Raw genomic sequence first — 17,493 nt, forward strand, 5'->3', positions numbered from 1 at the left:
CGTTTTAGGTAGGCGTGGTTGACTCTTAACTTTTATAAAGAATATCTCTTTGGATTTGAGACTTTAGTCTTTGACACTTTACAGATCTTCTTTATGCACCAAGAGCTTGTAACACTCCAACGAGAAAGGAAGAATTGAAATCGCATCATATGACCCCTTTAAGAGTTATATATTTTTAACAATACATGTATGTAGGAAGACTTTGACTTGAACAGTGTTTTATCAAATAAATTGCATGATATGCAAATTAATTCACCAATTTAATCACAGTGAATTACATATCGATATTTGCTGAAAAAAAGCTCTCAAATTTTAAGGACATTATATTATTATATTTAACACTATATCGTTCAAAAGTTTGGGGTTGGCAATATTTTTTAAAGGGGCCATATGATGCGATTTAAATTTTTCCTTTCTCGCTGTTCTCAAGGCCGCCCGCCTCCGCTCACTCAAGGCCGCGGTGTGTGACGTTGTTTCGTTGTGAAAGCGAAACTACTTTGTTTGGCCTTCCAAAAGAGGGTTTTGGATTTTTTTTAGATAGTCTCTTATGCTCACCAACCCTGCATTAAACTGATCAAAATCACAGTAAAAACAGTCATTTTGTGGAATAATATTACAATTTTAAATAACTTTTTTTTTTTAATCTATTTTGAACATACTTTAAAATGTAATTTATTCCTTTGATGGCAAAGCTGAAAACAGGTGTGCTACCTAATATTTTTGTGGAAAATGTGATAGTTTTTTTCCATGATTCTTTTATGAACAGGAAGTTCAAATGAATATCATCTTTGTAAAAGTATAAATGCCTATAAAATTTGAACCAATTTAATGCATCCTTACTAAATTAAAGTATCGATTTGGAAAAAAAAAATCATAATGGCCCCAAACGTTTGAACGATAGTGTTAATACATTTTTTTGTGTATTCGATATGTAATTTTTAATTAATTTCCATTGTGATTTTTTAGTTTCTTACACCATGAATGCCACATACTGAAGACACCATGTCAAGCTGAATGTAGTTCTTTTTCTTTCTTTCTTCAATTAATCGCACTAAATCAATGTATGGTCTAATATAAACATTGAATAATGGGGTGAAAATTGGACATTGTGGGTATGGAAGGTGGAAGATCACAATCTAAAATGTTAATGATTTTGTGCAGTACAGTTCAGCACTATTTCATATAAGAAGTGGAAAAACAGATTTAAAAAAATGTCAACAGGGAAATAAAATGATGGCAATATGAGGAGGAGAGATGGATAAAGGTGTAATTTTATGTGTTAGCTTCCTGCTGCTCCTATATCTGAGGAGCTTTCGGAAGGACAGTAATTGGTAAATGGTATGCAGACTTCAGCTTTTCATTTCAAGTGTCACATACTAATTAGCTATGTCTTCCCCACTGTCTGCTTAATGGTAATTACATTCTCTGTACATTTCCCGTCTGTGTGAGGCACAATCTATCAGCCCCATCCCCCATCACACACATTCAAGAACACACAAGCAGATGTGCAAGGATTACGTGCATTTCATAAGATAAAGATCAAAAATCTGTTATGCGACTTCTGTATTTGTGCCTTTGTCACACACCAACATTCATGGTCATTTCTACACTCCTTACTTTACTGTTCTCTGACGGTGGTCCCTCAAGAGCTCCATTGATGAGAGCAGAAGAATCCTCAGTTATAGTATCTCTGTATCTGGTGATCCTATTGGCCCAGTTCCGACTAACGGATCCATTCCAGGCTGGCTGATTTTGGATCAGAAAGAGAAAACTGAAAGACTGAAAATACTAAAATATGAAAACATTTTCATAGATCATCATCTTTTGTTGGTCTTGGAATATGCTTATCAAACAACACAGTCCTATCCCAAATAAAACCCAAACCTTTTTCCTATCCCTCCAATCTCATTGGCTGATAGGAACCTTCTAACCAACAAGGATGCATAGTTGGGAAAATGGTTGTACGGTACATCAAATTAGTGTACTGTAGATGCTGGCACAGTTAACTAGAGTAAATGGCACTGCTCACCTTGGATTCTGCAAGGCCATCGTCAGCCCCTTCTATGTTACCCATGAGACTCTGTTGCTCAGTGAGGTCTGTGAGGGGTTTGTTGGGGTCTTGTGCACTAGAGGGCATGAGGGTTTCCAACTCATGGCAGTCACTGCAGTCACTGCAGTCAGGCGCACTAGCAGGCACTGGACGGGCACCCTTCCTGTACTGAGGACTCAAAGAACTCACGTCAAGTCCACCAGACACATCCCTAAAAGTGACAGAGAGGACGATCATTAAATATCACTTATCGTCTTTATTTATAATGCTAAGTGGTTTACACTTCTATAAAGCTTCAGCAAATGAATGCATGACCCTGAGGCATGTCTCTGTGGTATAAATGTAATAGGTGGTAACATCAAAAGACATCCAAAAGTAAATTTTAAAAAATTCTTAAAAACAGATAATAAATGTATATATTAGTGTTCGACCGATATATTGCCAAGGCCGATATATCGGATGATATTTGGCAGTTTTCAAATTTCGGCTTCGACGATAAGTTTTTCAGTTTGGCCGATGTGGGAACTGCATCACCTGAGCACACAGCACTCACATTCTGTTCAACAAAAGAGCAGGTCATATGGTATTTTAAAGTGGCCTAATATTGTGTTGGAGTCCCCTACAACAGGTTTAAATACATCTAAGGTCAGAAAACATTGCAATTTTCTCAGAATATACATTGTCATTTGCCAATGATTTCTAAACGGTTCGTTCTAAGCAAGTTCGGAGCAAACCCCTCCCTTCCATAAGCCTACTCTGCTCTCATTGGTCAGCTGGCCAAGCCTGCTGTGATTGGCACAGAGAGGAGTCCTTGAGCAAGTTAGTGAGTGCTACCATTGACAAAGCACCTTTGCATAAAACAATAATATAGTGCTCCAATCCGTTCTTATAATAATGACATAAAATACAAAACACTTATGCAAGCGAATGCCCACAGTTAAAGTTTAGCTGCTAAACTGTGAACACTTGAAAACAATAATGGTGGATACGTTTGCCGAGTGCTAACGTGACTAACTGATGAAACAATACAGTTTGTAAACCAAAATATGTCTACTGTAATGTTTGAAGAACGCCTTTCTGAAACGCGTCGATTTTTAAAAAGCTCATCGGTCTGAAAAGCGAGGTGTGCTCTGATTGGCCAGCTATCCAGTGCGTTGTGAAGAAGGTGAAATGAGTTTGGTTCTCTCATTCTCTAAATGCAAAAGCCCAGCAGACTCAATCTGCCTCTGTGGCTGTTCATTAAACCAGCAGAGCTCTAACAGAGCAAGAGCAATCAGCCATGACTCTCTGTCATTCAGCTCTCAATACCGCACATCTGCCACATCTGCTTCAGACACACACACGCTTGCACACACGCTGTGTGATCGAGTGTTTTTATTCACCCACATCTCATTCCAGATTGAAGTAACATCCAAAAGGTCCTTGAAACTTTCAAAATGTGAATATAATTTGGGGAGGCTTTTCACTGCAGCTCATTTGTCATTTAAAAGCCTTTGGGGGAAAACAGATTTCTGCCTAAACTGTAATTGTTGCAGCATTTTTGTGTGTATAAGGAATCTATAAAATGAAAAGAGTCAAAGACATTTAAAAAAAATTTTCAGTGGGTCCCAATTCTCTGATAGAGAATGTGATAGTATTATTTATATATTATTATAGTATTTATTACAGGTGCATCTCAATAAATTAGAATGTCGTGGAAAAGTTTGCATACAGTTGGTATAGGAAAGGGTTAAAAAGCTTACGCAGTAAAGAGGAGAGAAATAAGGAATGAAGTTATGGAACCATTTGCATATTCAGCACAAGTTGATCTTTGCTGAAGTTGGTTGATGAAAAAGAACCAGTTTGAGTCAGAGAATCTTGGTGAATGGAAAAGTCAAGGCCGAAGCCTGGCACGAACTTAGGGTGTCCTGGAGCGTTTGCTTACATCTTCATCTTCTCAGAATTCAACCAAACCACCGACTAGGGCAGGTCACTGATGTGAGGCCTTTAAGGTTGAGAAGATTCACGCCTCTCAAGATGGGCTTGTCCAATGAGAAAGGCTGAAATCCCAAGTGGGAGTTTGGAAATACTGGGGAGTTTTATGACCCTTTGTGTGAGGGCATGGTAATTTGCAAATGGAACTCGATTGGGAGTGTGGGTTTTTGTTAAATGTGAGCCAAAATCATCACAATTAAAAGAACCAAAGACTTAAACTACTTCAGTCTGTGTGCATTGAATTTATTTAATACACGAGTTTCACAATTTGAGTTGAATTACTGAAATAAATGAACTTTTCCACAACATTCTAATTTATTGAGATGCACCTGTATTACTTTGAATTAGCTCTTTTTTATATTTTCAGTTTTCATATTTATTTTAGTTCAAGTTTTAAAATTTTAGTTCAAATTTTGTCACATGCTTTGTCATTTTTATAATTTATTATATTTCTATATTATTTCATTTTTATCTAATATTATTTTTTTATTTCAGCTTTATTTCAATAACAGAAAAAGAATTTTAGTAGTTTCAGCATTAATTAATTATAATAATAGTTTTTTTCCCCCGAACCAGTGACCAGTGACTTTCATTGTATGTATGGACAAAAGCAGAAGAAACATTCTTAAAGATATTTTTTGTTCCGCACAATAAAGAAAGCCATACAGATGAACAATGACAGCATTTTCAATTTTGGGTGAATCAATTATAACCAATGAAGTGATCTAAACTCATGGATCTTACAAAATTTGAAGAGGTGCATACCGTGTTTTTCCATTGCGGAAACTGACACACATGCAGAGTAGGATGCAGAGCAGACCAACACACACTCCAACTATGATACCAGTCACAGCATGGATATCCAGCTCTGTAGGAGAGTGAGTGAGAGAGAGAGAGAGAGAGAGAGAGAGAGAGAGAATGCGTGACAGAAGTGTACAAATCAGTCATCGAATAATTATACATAATTAAACTTCATAGTAATTCAATGCAACTGAATCGTACTTAAGCATAATAATGAAATATTAATTACAACACAATGTGTTATATTAATTATAACTAATTTTAGGACTGGTGTATGTAAGTCTGTGTGAATTTCTGTGGCCAACTCCCCACAGACGGTGTGTGTGTATGAGGCTAGACTGAATCACTTCACACTCCCTGTGGGAGTGCTATTAATTGAGTGTCAGTGATGGGCAGAGGCAGATGGCAGTCTCTACACACACACACACACACCTGTGATGCCTCATGCAGATTCAGAGAAACTTAACTGGCATTATAAACACAGAAACACATTAGAAAAACATTATATACACATAAAGATACATATAAGCACAAATCAGTGTTACTTGCAGGTTCATGTTTTTGAGCTAAAGTATATGCTTCCATTTTTTGACCGCAAATGTTCACATATCAGCCAAGTTTTCTGTAGCTCAAAGAGTACTGCAAGGCCATGGGTTTGATTCAGTTGATTGTATACCTTGAATGAGGTGTATGCCGCTTTGGATAAAAGAGTCTACCAAAGGCACAAGTGCAAATGTAACACAAATGTATAAATATATTACATTAATGTAAAGATTATGAGGTTTCAGTTAGTAGCTATGGTAGGCTGATTGTTTTATACTTCCATTGAAAATCTTTGTGGTGGTTTGCAGAATCTCTCGCTCTCTCTCGCTATAAAGGTCTACTTACACAAAAACAAATGATCACTGTAAAAACAGTAAAAAAAAAAGTATTTAATGATTTTGAAAGGAGTCTCTTATGCTCACCAAGGATGCATTTATTTGATCAAAAATACAGTAAATTTTTTCTTTGAAAAGAATGGCATTTATTTGAAACAGAAATATTTTCACATTATACATTTCTTTATTGCTACTTTTGATCAATTTAATGCTGAATAAAACTGATAATTTCTTTTTTTTTTTTTTAATCTTTCTGACCCCAAACTTTTGAACAATAGTGTATCTATTTACATCAGAGGTAAAAACTCACCTGGTAATAAAAATTTTTTTTTTTTAAACTGCAGGGTGTTTTTTCATGACGTATTGCATTTAAAAGTGGAAATCATGAAATGCTTTAGTGGATCTATAAATTAAATAAATTAAACTAGCCAAAGCAATACTGCAAAGTACCAAGTAAATGGTGACCACAGAAACATAATATAAATCTTGAAGAATAAAATTTGTACACACCCTTAAAAAAAAAAATTATACACTCAGTAAATAATGTGAAAACTGTTACATACACACCATATTTCTTTGGAGGAGTAAAGACATCCTTCACAGGTGAATATGGTCCCACCCCAACTTCAGTACAGGCCCCCATCTTAAAATAATAACGCATCCCACTCATCAGGCCTTGGACCTCTGCACTGGTAATAGAACCTAAGGAAAGAGAGTGAGACAGAGAGATCTATAAGAGAGATAATAACAATTCTCATATGACGTGCAACACCATGTGCTTATTGTTTGTAGATTTACTGTCATGTGTGAGGTTTATCCACAGGTGATCTGGATGGCTGATGTTGCCAGTGTAGAGGATCCAGTAGGTCAAAATGACACCATTTGGCTCCATCGGAGGGCGCCAGCTCACAAGAACAGAGTATGAGTCCAGTGCACTCAACTGCATATCCAGAGGAGGAGAGGAGGGTCCTGCAGTAAAAACACACATTTAGAGTCGACACACAAGATACCAAAAAAAGGAAAAGAGAAGCATATTAATTAAGCTAATACCATAAATTGGTATTTACATGGTACTTCAAGGTACAGTACTTTCAAAAATGACATGGGACTATGTTTTAAGTGTACTCGGAATTCACTATTATAATACTAAAATATAATTTTGTATTGCTTTTGAAAGTGTAGCTCATTAAAGGGCTTTATTGGATCAAAAATTTAAATAAACTAAACGTAAAAAAATTTACACAGAAATGTAATATATAAACTTTGAAAATAAAACTTGAATGTACACAGACACACGTTTAAAAAAAATCATATATGAAACGTGTAGGGTGAGGAAATTTTCCACTAGTTAATAGATCACGGATTGTTTCATTATTTCGGGCGGATAAAATACTGTATATATATATATATATATATATATATAAACATACACCTGAGCGGCCCACCCAATTAAAGTCTACTTGTCAGAAACACTGCTATCCCTGTATTCCTGTTCTGTTGTATTCTTGTGTGCTGGCTGCTAATGAAACACATATCACAAACACAATCAAATGCAGTTTTTCTAAAAAAAGTGTTTGCCAAGAAAAGCACATTTAAAGGTTTGTGATGTTATAATGGTCACAGCATGTGCAGTCTGGGAGTTAAGGAGATACCACAAGTATAAAACCAGTTTTTTTTTTTTTTTTAGAGGGAAAGGTCTCGTTTTGAAGTGCCCACTCTTTCTCCCCCCTCAAGAGTAGATAAAGCTCCTCTCAGTTGGTCTGACACTAAATCGCTGAGGCAACATGCCCCTCCCTGCCATAACTTGGCTAGACTGACTGACAAGCTGAAAGACTCTTGGCCAACAAGAGGCGCAAATTCCATCTGGGCTTTTAATTAAAGCCAATTATCTCCTTACGTCTCTCCCTATTAATCCCCTAACTGTTAACCTAACACAAACACACTGACCCACACAACTCACACACTTGCAATACACTCACAAATACGTATTCATTCATCACTTCCCACTCAAAAACCCCACAGACACTCACGCTTGTGTACACACAATAATTAGAGCTCTCGCTCACACACGAACAAACTCAAGACAGTGTGAACTCTGCCAGATTTACCAGAAAAGAAACTCAACTGAAAAAGAGAATAAAAGAGCATACTCTATAAAACGTTCTTTTTCACATATATTAGACAGAAAGGTTCTTTTACAGCACTGAAAGAGGCTGTACTCACTGTCTGGAAGTGTGGACTCCTCCACTGTGCTGCTGAAAGGGCCTCTCATATCAGCTCCGTTAGACTGCACAGCAATTCCATAGCTTGTGAAGGGCTTCAGTGATTCCAGTAAAATCTCCTGAGAAGAGCTGAAATACAGTAAGATACAGAGAAATACAGTCAGAGGACTGGTTGACTGATAAGGGATTACTTAACAGTCAATGTTGCTATCATCAAATCGTTAAAAAAAATGTAAAGTTTTGGAAAGAAGTCTCATATGCTTACCAAGGCTGCATTTATTTAATCAAAAATACAGTAAAGCATTCATATTGTGAAAATTATTACAATTTCACAACATAATAATAATAAAAAAAAAATCTATTGTAATATATTTTAAAATGTCATTTATTCCTGTGATGGCAAAGCTGAATTTTCAGCAGCCATAACTCCAGTCTTCAGCATCACATGATTTTTCAGAAATTATTCTAATATGCTGATTTGGTGCTCAAGAAACATTAGTTATTATTATCAATGTTGAAAACAGTTGTGCTTCTTAATATTTTCCAGGATTCTTTTATACATAGAATTGATTGTAAAATTATAAATGTCTTTATTAGTTATTATGATTAGTGTTTAAAAATATATCTGTCAAATATCATAATATAATATGTAGCGAGAGAGAGAGAGTGCTATAAAATATCCAACACACAACATTTACTTAAAATTCACTCAAAATAATTCAAATGAAAATGTGCATTTTTCATTAATGGCTTTTGGTAAATGTATTCTCAATGTGTTCTCAAAATGAGAGAAACAGTATGGCGATGAAATGTATATTTGCCTTTAGAGCTTATTTCACAATGATTGTTTATAATCTGTCTAAACATGAACATTTTATGTATATGCCTGGTACCTGCTATAGTATGAGACCAGCGATGCATTGCGTATTCCTGCGGGGCTGCAGCGTATAGTGTAGTTGACGATTCGCACATTGCTAAAGTGCGGTTTCTCCCAGCGGAGCCAGATAGAAGTGGAACTGTTTGCACGAGCTCTGACGCTGATGGGTGGCAATGGTGGGAGAGAGTCTGTTGTCCGCACTAAGAAAACGATACACACACACAAATGTACTCCCATTTCAATCTACAGGACAGCTAGATATGATCTGATCTCATCACAACCACACGCACCTCGTGTGAGCTTCTCTGTTCTGCCCTTCCAGACAGCAGGATAACCCTCAGTCTGTTTATTAAACGCCCAAACCTTCAGCTCATACAGCCGATCAGGAGCTGAAACAATCAGACAATTAAAACAATCGCATGGTCATATTGTAAAGCATTTTGCATACGTTGCATTCATGCTGGTGTAGACCAGTGTGATTTTAGTATCAACGAGATGAATAATTGACATATAATAATTTGAATAATTTTTGTAATTTTACAATTTCATTTTAGTATAAGTTTTAATAATTTTGTTATGTTTTTGTCATTTTTATACTTTTGTTTTTTTAAATATATAGTTTTTATAAATGTTTTATTTTAGTTTTAGGTATTTTAGTACTAGATGAAAATGAGAAATATTTCTTTGAAATTTACACACATACACACATACTGTATAGATATATACAGTATATATGACCATATATATAATGATTTTTTTTTATGGTTTTAGTCTTAGTTAACTATAATAACCCTGGTGTAGACTGGACTGTTGGCAATTAGGCAATACAGACAGCTGATCTTCTGTTTTCCCTTCCATTTTTTTATTTTTTTTTAATTAGAAATCTAGTTAGTATATTTGCATGTGAGAGTATAGTTTAGGTGAATAAAGTTACTGCTCATCTCGCACCAAGTCCTGTGACCTCATGGTGTTTAACTCTCTTCCTCAGTTTGATCTGTTGAATCCTCTCATTGACCATAGGCTTCTCCTCATTTGCCAGCTCCTCTCCATCCAATTCCCGCCAGGAAAGCTTGAAGCCGGTGATCTGAGTGTGATTGGGTGGTGGCTGCCATGTGACATGGAGGGAATGCATTTTGGCTCTCACTTTGAGCTCAGTGGGAGCAAAGAGCACTGGGAAAGACAACAAGAGGGTGTTGGTAAGAATGTCAGTGTTTTGTGTGTGCACTAGCAGGGCTGTACATAAACAGTGGCGCCTCCAGGACATTTTTAATGAAGGATGTTGAAAACTGCATACAAATTAAACTAGTATTTTAAACAACCATAAAGAAGCCTGCAAGCTTATCCCACTGCCATAATTCATGTGGATCAGAATTATCAGATTAATTTATTTACCCATGTTTAATCTCCCATTTAGGCTTTAAGAATAGCCAATGGCTTATAATGGGAAAATAATGCTTAAAAATAATTTACTTCATTTAATTTTCTGAGACAAAATTAAAATAATATCGGCTGATGACTTCAAACTGGCTATGGACTGAACAGAAGATACACAGATTCATCATCAGATTTTATGCTATAATTAGCATAACATCCACTACTGTTCAAAAGTTTGGGAACAGTATGAAAAAAAACTTAAACACATTAAATTGACCAAAAGTGACAGTAAATACATTTATAATGTTACAAAAGATTCCCGTTTCAATTAAATGCCATTCTTTAGAACTTTCTATGCATCACAGAATCTTGAAAAAAAAAAAATGTTTGACAATTTCCACAAAAATATTAAGCAGCACGAATGTTTTCAACATTAATAATAAGAATAAATATTTCTTGAGCACCAAAGCAGCATATTAGAATGATTTTGCAAGGATCATGAAGATTAGAGTAATGACTGCTGAAAATTCAGCTTAACCATCACAGGAATAAATGACATTTTTAAAATATATTAGAATAGGAAACATTATTTTTTTTTTGTAATAATATTTCACAATATTACTGTTTTTATTGTCATTCGGATTTTAAAAAATGCAGCCATGAACAGCAGTGTATTTAGGACTTTGTACTTGACTATAGATTTAAACTTCGTACCAGGGCAGAGAAGATCTAAACCATACAAAAAAAAAATTATTAGGGAAATAAAGCATGTTGTGACGTATGTTTACCTGAGAGTTTTTCCTTTTTTAAATGCAAAATATTCCTCTCATGAACACTAGGTAAAGTGTTTGGCCCGTGTCTGATTATACATGTAGACATTAAAATCACTATTTAGTCTGAAGTTAAATAAAAATGTATAGACTTGGTGACTGCAAGACCAATGGGGTGGCCAGTGTTGTTTTAGGGGGATCAACGGCCCACCGGCCGGCCCTTGGAGGCGCCACTGCATATAAGTTTAACCTTGTGCGAGTTGAAACTGCTATCATTGTGCATATAGTGCATTTGCTTATGTGTACGTGTCTGTGTTCACTCACCCTGAGTAAGGTTTGGTGTGTGGTGCGAGGCCCACTCAGAAGACTGACTAAACCCAGCTCGTGTTCCCGCCGCAATCTGGAGCTGGTATGTTTGATTTGGTTTCAGATCCCTTAGAGTCACCTGTGTCTCATTCCCACCCACTTCCACAGAGTATATGTGATCCACTGGAGGGCACACACATACAAACACATGCCAGAAAATAAGTATGCCAGTGAAAATAATTTCTGCAGCTGGCTGATAAAGAAGCATGAACAATGAATGTCTGAATTGAGTTTGCTTCTGTCTCTCATTCTGTGTCACAGGCCATCAGACTGAATCTGTCTTTTGTTCCACCTTTATTGCTGTTCATTAAGCATTCAAAGCTCTAATAGAGCAGGAGCAATCAGCCATGTCTGTGTCATTCAGCTCAAAATAACTCTAGTGTGAAGGACACAAGTATGCGATTGTTACTGATGCAGGTATCTTGTTTTGCCCAAAACAAATTTCCCTTAAGAGGGACAAATAAAGTACTATTATTATTATTATTATTAAAATACCCCAGACATGCCTGCTGCCCTACTTGTGACTACAGATAATGCACAAAGCTACGAATTCAGCAGCCAACATGCATCTATCAACGTTTCAAGGTCGAACCTCACACAGAGCCTAAATAGATCTTAACCATAGACATCTTACTGTATCATATTTTATATGCAAATTTCTCAAAGGCCTCCAAATGATCAACATAATCAAAACTTTGTTGAAATACCTGTTGTACACAATCTACTACTTGCCTTTGTCGTCTGATTGATAGGTTGTACTTTTTTAGCAAGTAAAAGGCCTTTTAGTTTAATTCTAAAAGCCCCCCCGCCTCTTATTTTTATTCATTTATTTTTAGCAAAAATCATGTTAAAATGTATCAAATATGTATTTCAATCAACATTGTATTTCAATGCATTATATGCATATTTATTGAAGTAGTCTATTGTACTGTTATGGAGATACCACTGATTTACATTACACGCTATCAAAATTTTATCTTACTTGTTGGCCATATAAATATCAGAAACTGCACCAAAATGCATTTTTTGCTCAGTCTGAGCATATGAACAAAACTTATGTTTTTTTCTCTCCTCAAGTAGGACCTCCACATTCTCCTATATCAATTTTTTGTAAAGGTTCAATAAACTCTTCCATTTCAAAAAATTTGTTTTTTCTGACTATTATGTCATATGTCAGGCTTTACGAGGATAACACCACAGGGTCAGTAGGTTGTGCTGTCTTACCCTGCTCCAGCGCTCTATAGTCAATGCGGTAGCGTGTGATGGCTCCGCGGCTAAGCTGTGAGGACAGAGGTAGCCACATGACTCTGATGTCAGTGGGAGATGTACTCAGCAGGGACAGCTGTGGAGAGGCACTGGGAACTGCGGAGAACACAAAGCAAACAAAGATTTACAAAACAGTGTAGTGCCCCAAATGATGTACTACACACTATGCATTTACACTATGCACTATGTACTCTGTCGTCTAGTGTGTTCATTTTATAAGGTTATTTTATCATCCAGCATTAAAGTCTGATAGCCCCTCCCATTCCGCTATGTAAGGAATGCTGCAACACTTGAGTGTCCAACATTCCCCGCTTCGTTTTTTCAGTTAAAGGCAGGGTAGGTGATTTAGCTCTAAAACATTTTTTGTTATGCTGGTTGAAAGTTTCTTCACATCCTGATAGTAATCACTAAGTTAAGTGGTCTAAATGTATTTATATAGTCTGTAGAAGGCATAAGACCATAAAATGTTTGTCCAATCATCTCGGTCCAAGGGCTACGATAGGCTGTCAATGTATGTATTTGCATACCTCCGAGCACCCTGTTCACACAGACATGATACACCATCAGCGCATTCCATTACGCTATTGCAGACTGGACGAGTATGGAAGGTATTATTATTGTAATATTAAGCGCTTTGTACTTAAATGTTTTCTCACCGGTGAATGAGACATGAAGTAATCATTCAATACTCCACCAGCGCTGTCTCTCATCCTGTCACTGGTCTGCCTGTGCACGTTCATGTGTTTTGGAGGAGGCGTGGCTTTGGAGAGTGATTTGCAGGAAGGGTGGGATCTTATGCTTTCAAAGCTAGCTTGCTATTGCTAACCTCTCTGAAATCGCCTACCCTACCTTAAACGGGTCATATGACGTTGCTAAAAAGAACATTATGTTGTGTATTTGGTGTAATGCAATGTGTTTATGCGGTTTAAGGTAAAAAAAACCCCCACATTATTTTCCACATAATGTACATTATTGTTGCTCCTCTATGCCCCGCTTTTCTGAAACGCGTCGATTTTTCCTCATCGTTCTGAAACGCGCGGTGTACGCTGATTGGCCAGCTATCCAGTGCATTGTGATTGGCTGAATACCTCTAGCGTGTGACGGAAATGTTACGCCCCTTACCATACTGTGATGCCCTGTCCGGCCGGAGCGACGAGACAAAAACATTAAAATCCATTATAAACGAGGCATTTGTTGCATCCAGTGGGGACATAATTACTGATTATAATGACTTATACTGTCTTTTTACGTGTTGCGTATCGCGCTGCGTAAACATAAAACCATGTCTGGAGAAACGACAAGCAACAAGTGCTACTCTACACTGCTCAAAACTCGTCAGTGGCAAATACTTTAAATATAAAAAACGTACTTACAGGCTGTGAGTCAGAAGCACCAGACTGTCCTTGCAAATTTGGAACTGCCCCACTTTATAGAAACAGACACCGGCATTGTAGGCTTTGTAGGCTACTCTGCAGGTTCAGGAAACAGTCCTAACTTTTATAAAGAATATCTCTTTGGATTTGAGACTTTAGTCTTTGCAACTTTACAGATCTTCTTTATGCACCAAGAGCTTGTAACACTCCAAAGAGAAAGGAAAAATTTAAATCGCATCATATGACCCCTTTAAATAAATGCATCATCCAGGTATTTGAAATGGACTTCTTGGAATTTTCAGTGAAAGGACCCTACTCACACTATTAATACTTCAAAATGGCACAGAATAGTGCATAAGTATGCACATTAAGATGCTCCTAGTGTATATTGCACAGGGAGGTAATTTATTTTTCTCTGGCCACCAGAGGCCACCCATATGAACAAACATTGCTAATATTTGAATCCACCTCGTTTTCCCATGTAAAAGTAAGCTATTTTCCGTAAATGTGCTAGGCTTCCTATTTATCAGGTGCTACAGGTAAATAACCTGGGGTGCGTTTTCCAAAAGCATCTTTAGCCAACTATGGTCGCAAGTTCTATTGTTACCAACATAGTTCAACGATTCGGTGTTTCCCGAAAACATAGTTCAAACGAACATTCACAAACAGCGTCGCAATCTTACGTGGTAGGAAATACAGCTCTCGACCTGTGGTTAGAAGCAGTTTCTTGTTAGTAAGACATATGGACTTAAATAAATTATGCTCTTGGGCACAATAAGCAAGCTAACATGCAGTACAATCTATATCTTCCATTCTATTTAAATATATACAATTTAATCGATAAATTTTAACACAATAAGCGCCGTTTTTGAAGAGTGCGCATGTGCAAAAATGCCTTAGGGAACCCCGGAGTATGATGTAAGAGGAAATCTGCGATGAATCAAACATCAACTAAAGCAAAATGAGAAGGAACAAAACATAGTAAATTAGTCATCAGGTGCCATGTTCAATACAGCAGCATCTCAGAGATCTCGAATCAATTAATTAGCAGAAGTTATTACTCCACCACATGCGTGTGACTTCAACGGCCCTAAATTGTTGAACTACCCTGCGTTCCATTCGGAAGGGCTCATCCCTATATGCCCTAATCACTTCAAAGGGTTTACCCTCCGGAGTGAGAGCTTTGAAGGGTTGAAGGGTGTAGGAGACCAAACAGCTGTTTCTTGAAGTGCCCTTCTGCGTCATCATCCCGTGCCCACACGGAGGCGCCGTCATCATGCAAAGAATCTGTGCAAAGGATCATGTTTGGAACGCACCGCTAATGTGGTTCAAACAACGGAGATGCGACCATGTTCGGGAAACAGTCGTGACTGGCTAGTTAGTTTCCACAACAATGCATCATACTATGGTGGTTAATCAGTGAGTTACATCATTGTACGGGAAATAGACCCCATATTAAAAAGTGCAGCAAACAGTAAAACTATTTGCACTACAAACCAGTGTGTTTATGATTATGGTAATAAATTAAAATAATACAATGACAAATTCCAGTTTGCAACTTCAAGCAGCATACTGGTCTAGCAATGGTCAAGTCTAGCACATTGCACAAAGCATTACTGTATGTAGAACTTTAATAGAAGTAGAAATGTAATAGTTAACAGTAGGTTGTTCATGTATTCCATGCATAAAAATGTGCATATTTTATATTGCACAGTATACAAATAGAAATAGCACAAGTAGTATAATAGCATGCTCCTGACCATAGCCTGTGAGTACACATCATTTATAACACGCTTCAGGTGTAACCTTTAGTAAGGCAGAAAACCAGCTGCACTTTTAAACATGTCAAATAAATTAGTCAATCCACATTCTTTTGCATTGAAAACCTGACCTCTCCCCATTAGTCAGTGCTCACCATCCTCTAGCATCTCCACGGTAACGGGCAGTGACGGGCGGCTGGCCCCCATGAGCGAGTAGGCCACTACATAGAAAGTGTAGGCTGTGTGAGGGAGCAGCTCCTTTATGTGCAGCTCTGTTGTATCATTATTCACTGCAAACTGATACTCCATGTTGTCTGAGCCTGTCAACACACAAATAGACAGTACATTTGCTTTTTAAAGATTTGACGTAGCCAAAATATTTTTGTTTCTAGATATTTTTGTTTAGAGTTTCTAAATGAAGAGAAGAGTGACCCCATCAGTAACAGTGGAGCTTACATATGGCTTGTGGTTCTGTACAGCCACATGGACTAATCCACTTAAGCTGGCTACATTTAGTGTAATGAGAAACACTGGAGGTCAAACAGGGACTCCAGTAACTTCTAGTAACAAAGTGCTCACAGAAAGTTGTGTAAAATTTGAGAACAAATTAATTTTCTTTAAAATTAAACCAGTGTTATTATAGTATTATTTATATACTATTATAGTATTTATCAATATTTACATACATACAATTTTAGTTTTAATAATTTTGTTATGTGCTTTTGTCATTTTTTATTTTCCTCTAAATATTTCTGTTAGTTTCAATTTGTAGTATAGATTTACAGTAGTTCGTTATTTTAGTTCTTCAACTTAAACTCACTTTATTTCATTTAGTTGCCAAGACAACATTTCAAATTTTCATCCAATATTTCAATACAATATTTTATTGTATTTCAGCTTTATTTAAATAAAAAAATATGTTTAATTAATAGTTTTCGTTAACAATAACAACAATGATTTAAAGGTGCAGTAGGAGATCTTGGAAAATGCTAACTTTAGCCTGATAGCACTGAAAGCGAACGTCCCACCCTCCCTGAAATCGCCGTCCAAAGCCCTGCCCCCTGAACGCATTTATGCTCACAGACCAGAATACCAGAGACAACAATAGGCTATATCAGCGGTTCCCAATTCCAGCCCATCGGACCGAGCGTTTTGATTGGACGAACATTTCTTGATCCTACGACTTCCACAGAATATATAAATACAGACAAATACACGTACACCACTTAACTTAATGATTGCTATCGGGATGTGAAGAGACTTTCAACCAGCATAACAAACCAGAATACTAGAGACAACATTACAATAGGCTACATCAGCGGTTCCCAATTCCAGCCCATGCTCCGAAGTAAAGTAAACTTCAATGGATTTCCCCTGCTCAGGGAATAGGGAGCAATGAACACTGTGTAGGGATCATATCGATCGGAACACAGTTCATGCACGTAGCTCACTTCTAACGAGCTGGTTATCTGAATCGGGCGTGTTAACTAAGCGAGACACGCAAAATATATGCAAAGCGGGGGAGCGCGAGGACTGGATTAACCGCTGGGCTACATCATGTGTCATTCACTGGTGAGAAAACTTTAAAAGTACTACAATACCAGGAAGCAAGATCGGGTTGTTGATGTTTGTCTGCCATTCTTGCTCTGTCTGCACAGTGTGCGTGAACGAGCTGATGACGTATCCTGTCTACGCGAACAGGGTGCACAGAGGTATGCAGATACATACGTTGACAGGCAGGTAGGAAAGCATATTAAAACGCTCGGACCGAACGTTTTGATT

The 17,493-nt window shown here is 37.1% G+C and overlaps 1 protein-coding gene across 1 annotated transcript in view; it reads right to left on the reverse strand.

Annotated features, from left to right (window-relative positions):
* The window catches only part of igdcc4 (immunoglobulin superfamily, DCC subclass, member 4), a 106,684-nt gene that overhangs the window by 3,114 nt on the left and 86,077 nt on the right, over positions 1-17,493 (reverse strand). The window contains exons 8-19 of the mRNA XM_016571717.1: positions 15,867-16,031; positions 12,537-12,674; positions 11,271-11,435; positions 9,751-9,972; positions 9,093-9,191; positions 8,819-9,002; positions 7,927-8,054; positions 6,502-6,672; positions 6,271-6,405; positions 4,790-4,892; positions 2,030-2,261; positions 1,618-1,746 (exon numbers count right to left, since the gene is read on the reverse strand). Coding sequence (XP_016427203.1) covers positions 1,618-1,746; positions 2,030-2,261; positions 4,790-4,892; positions 6,271-6,405; positions 6,502-6,672; positions 7,927-8,054; positions 8,819-9,002; positions 9,093-9,191; positions 9,751-9,972; positions 11,271-11,435; positions 12,537-12,674; positions 15,867-16,031 — 1,871 coding nt within the window. The remainder of the gene's footprint in view (positions 1-1,617; positions 1,747-2,029; positions 2,262-4,789; positions 4,893-6,270; positions 6,406-6,501; positions 6,673-7,926; positions 8,055-8,818; positions 9,003-9,092; positions 9,192-9,750; positions 9,973-11,270; positions 11,436-12,536; positions 12,675-15,866; positions 16,032-17,493) is intronic.

The sequence above is a fragment of the Sinocyclocheilus rhinocerous genome, unplaced genomic scaffold (genome assembly GCF_001515625.1).
Source record: "Sinocyclocheilus rhinocerous isolate Xijiao unplaced genomic scaffold, SAMN03320098_v1.1 scaffold591, whole genome shotgun sequence".
NCBI lineage: Eukaryota > Metazoa > Chordata > Actinopteri > Cypriniformes > Cyprinidae > Sinocyclocheilus > Sinocyclocheilus rhinocerous.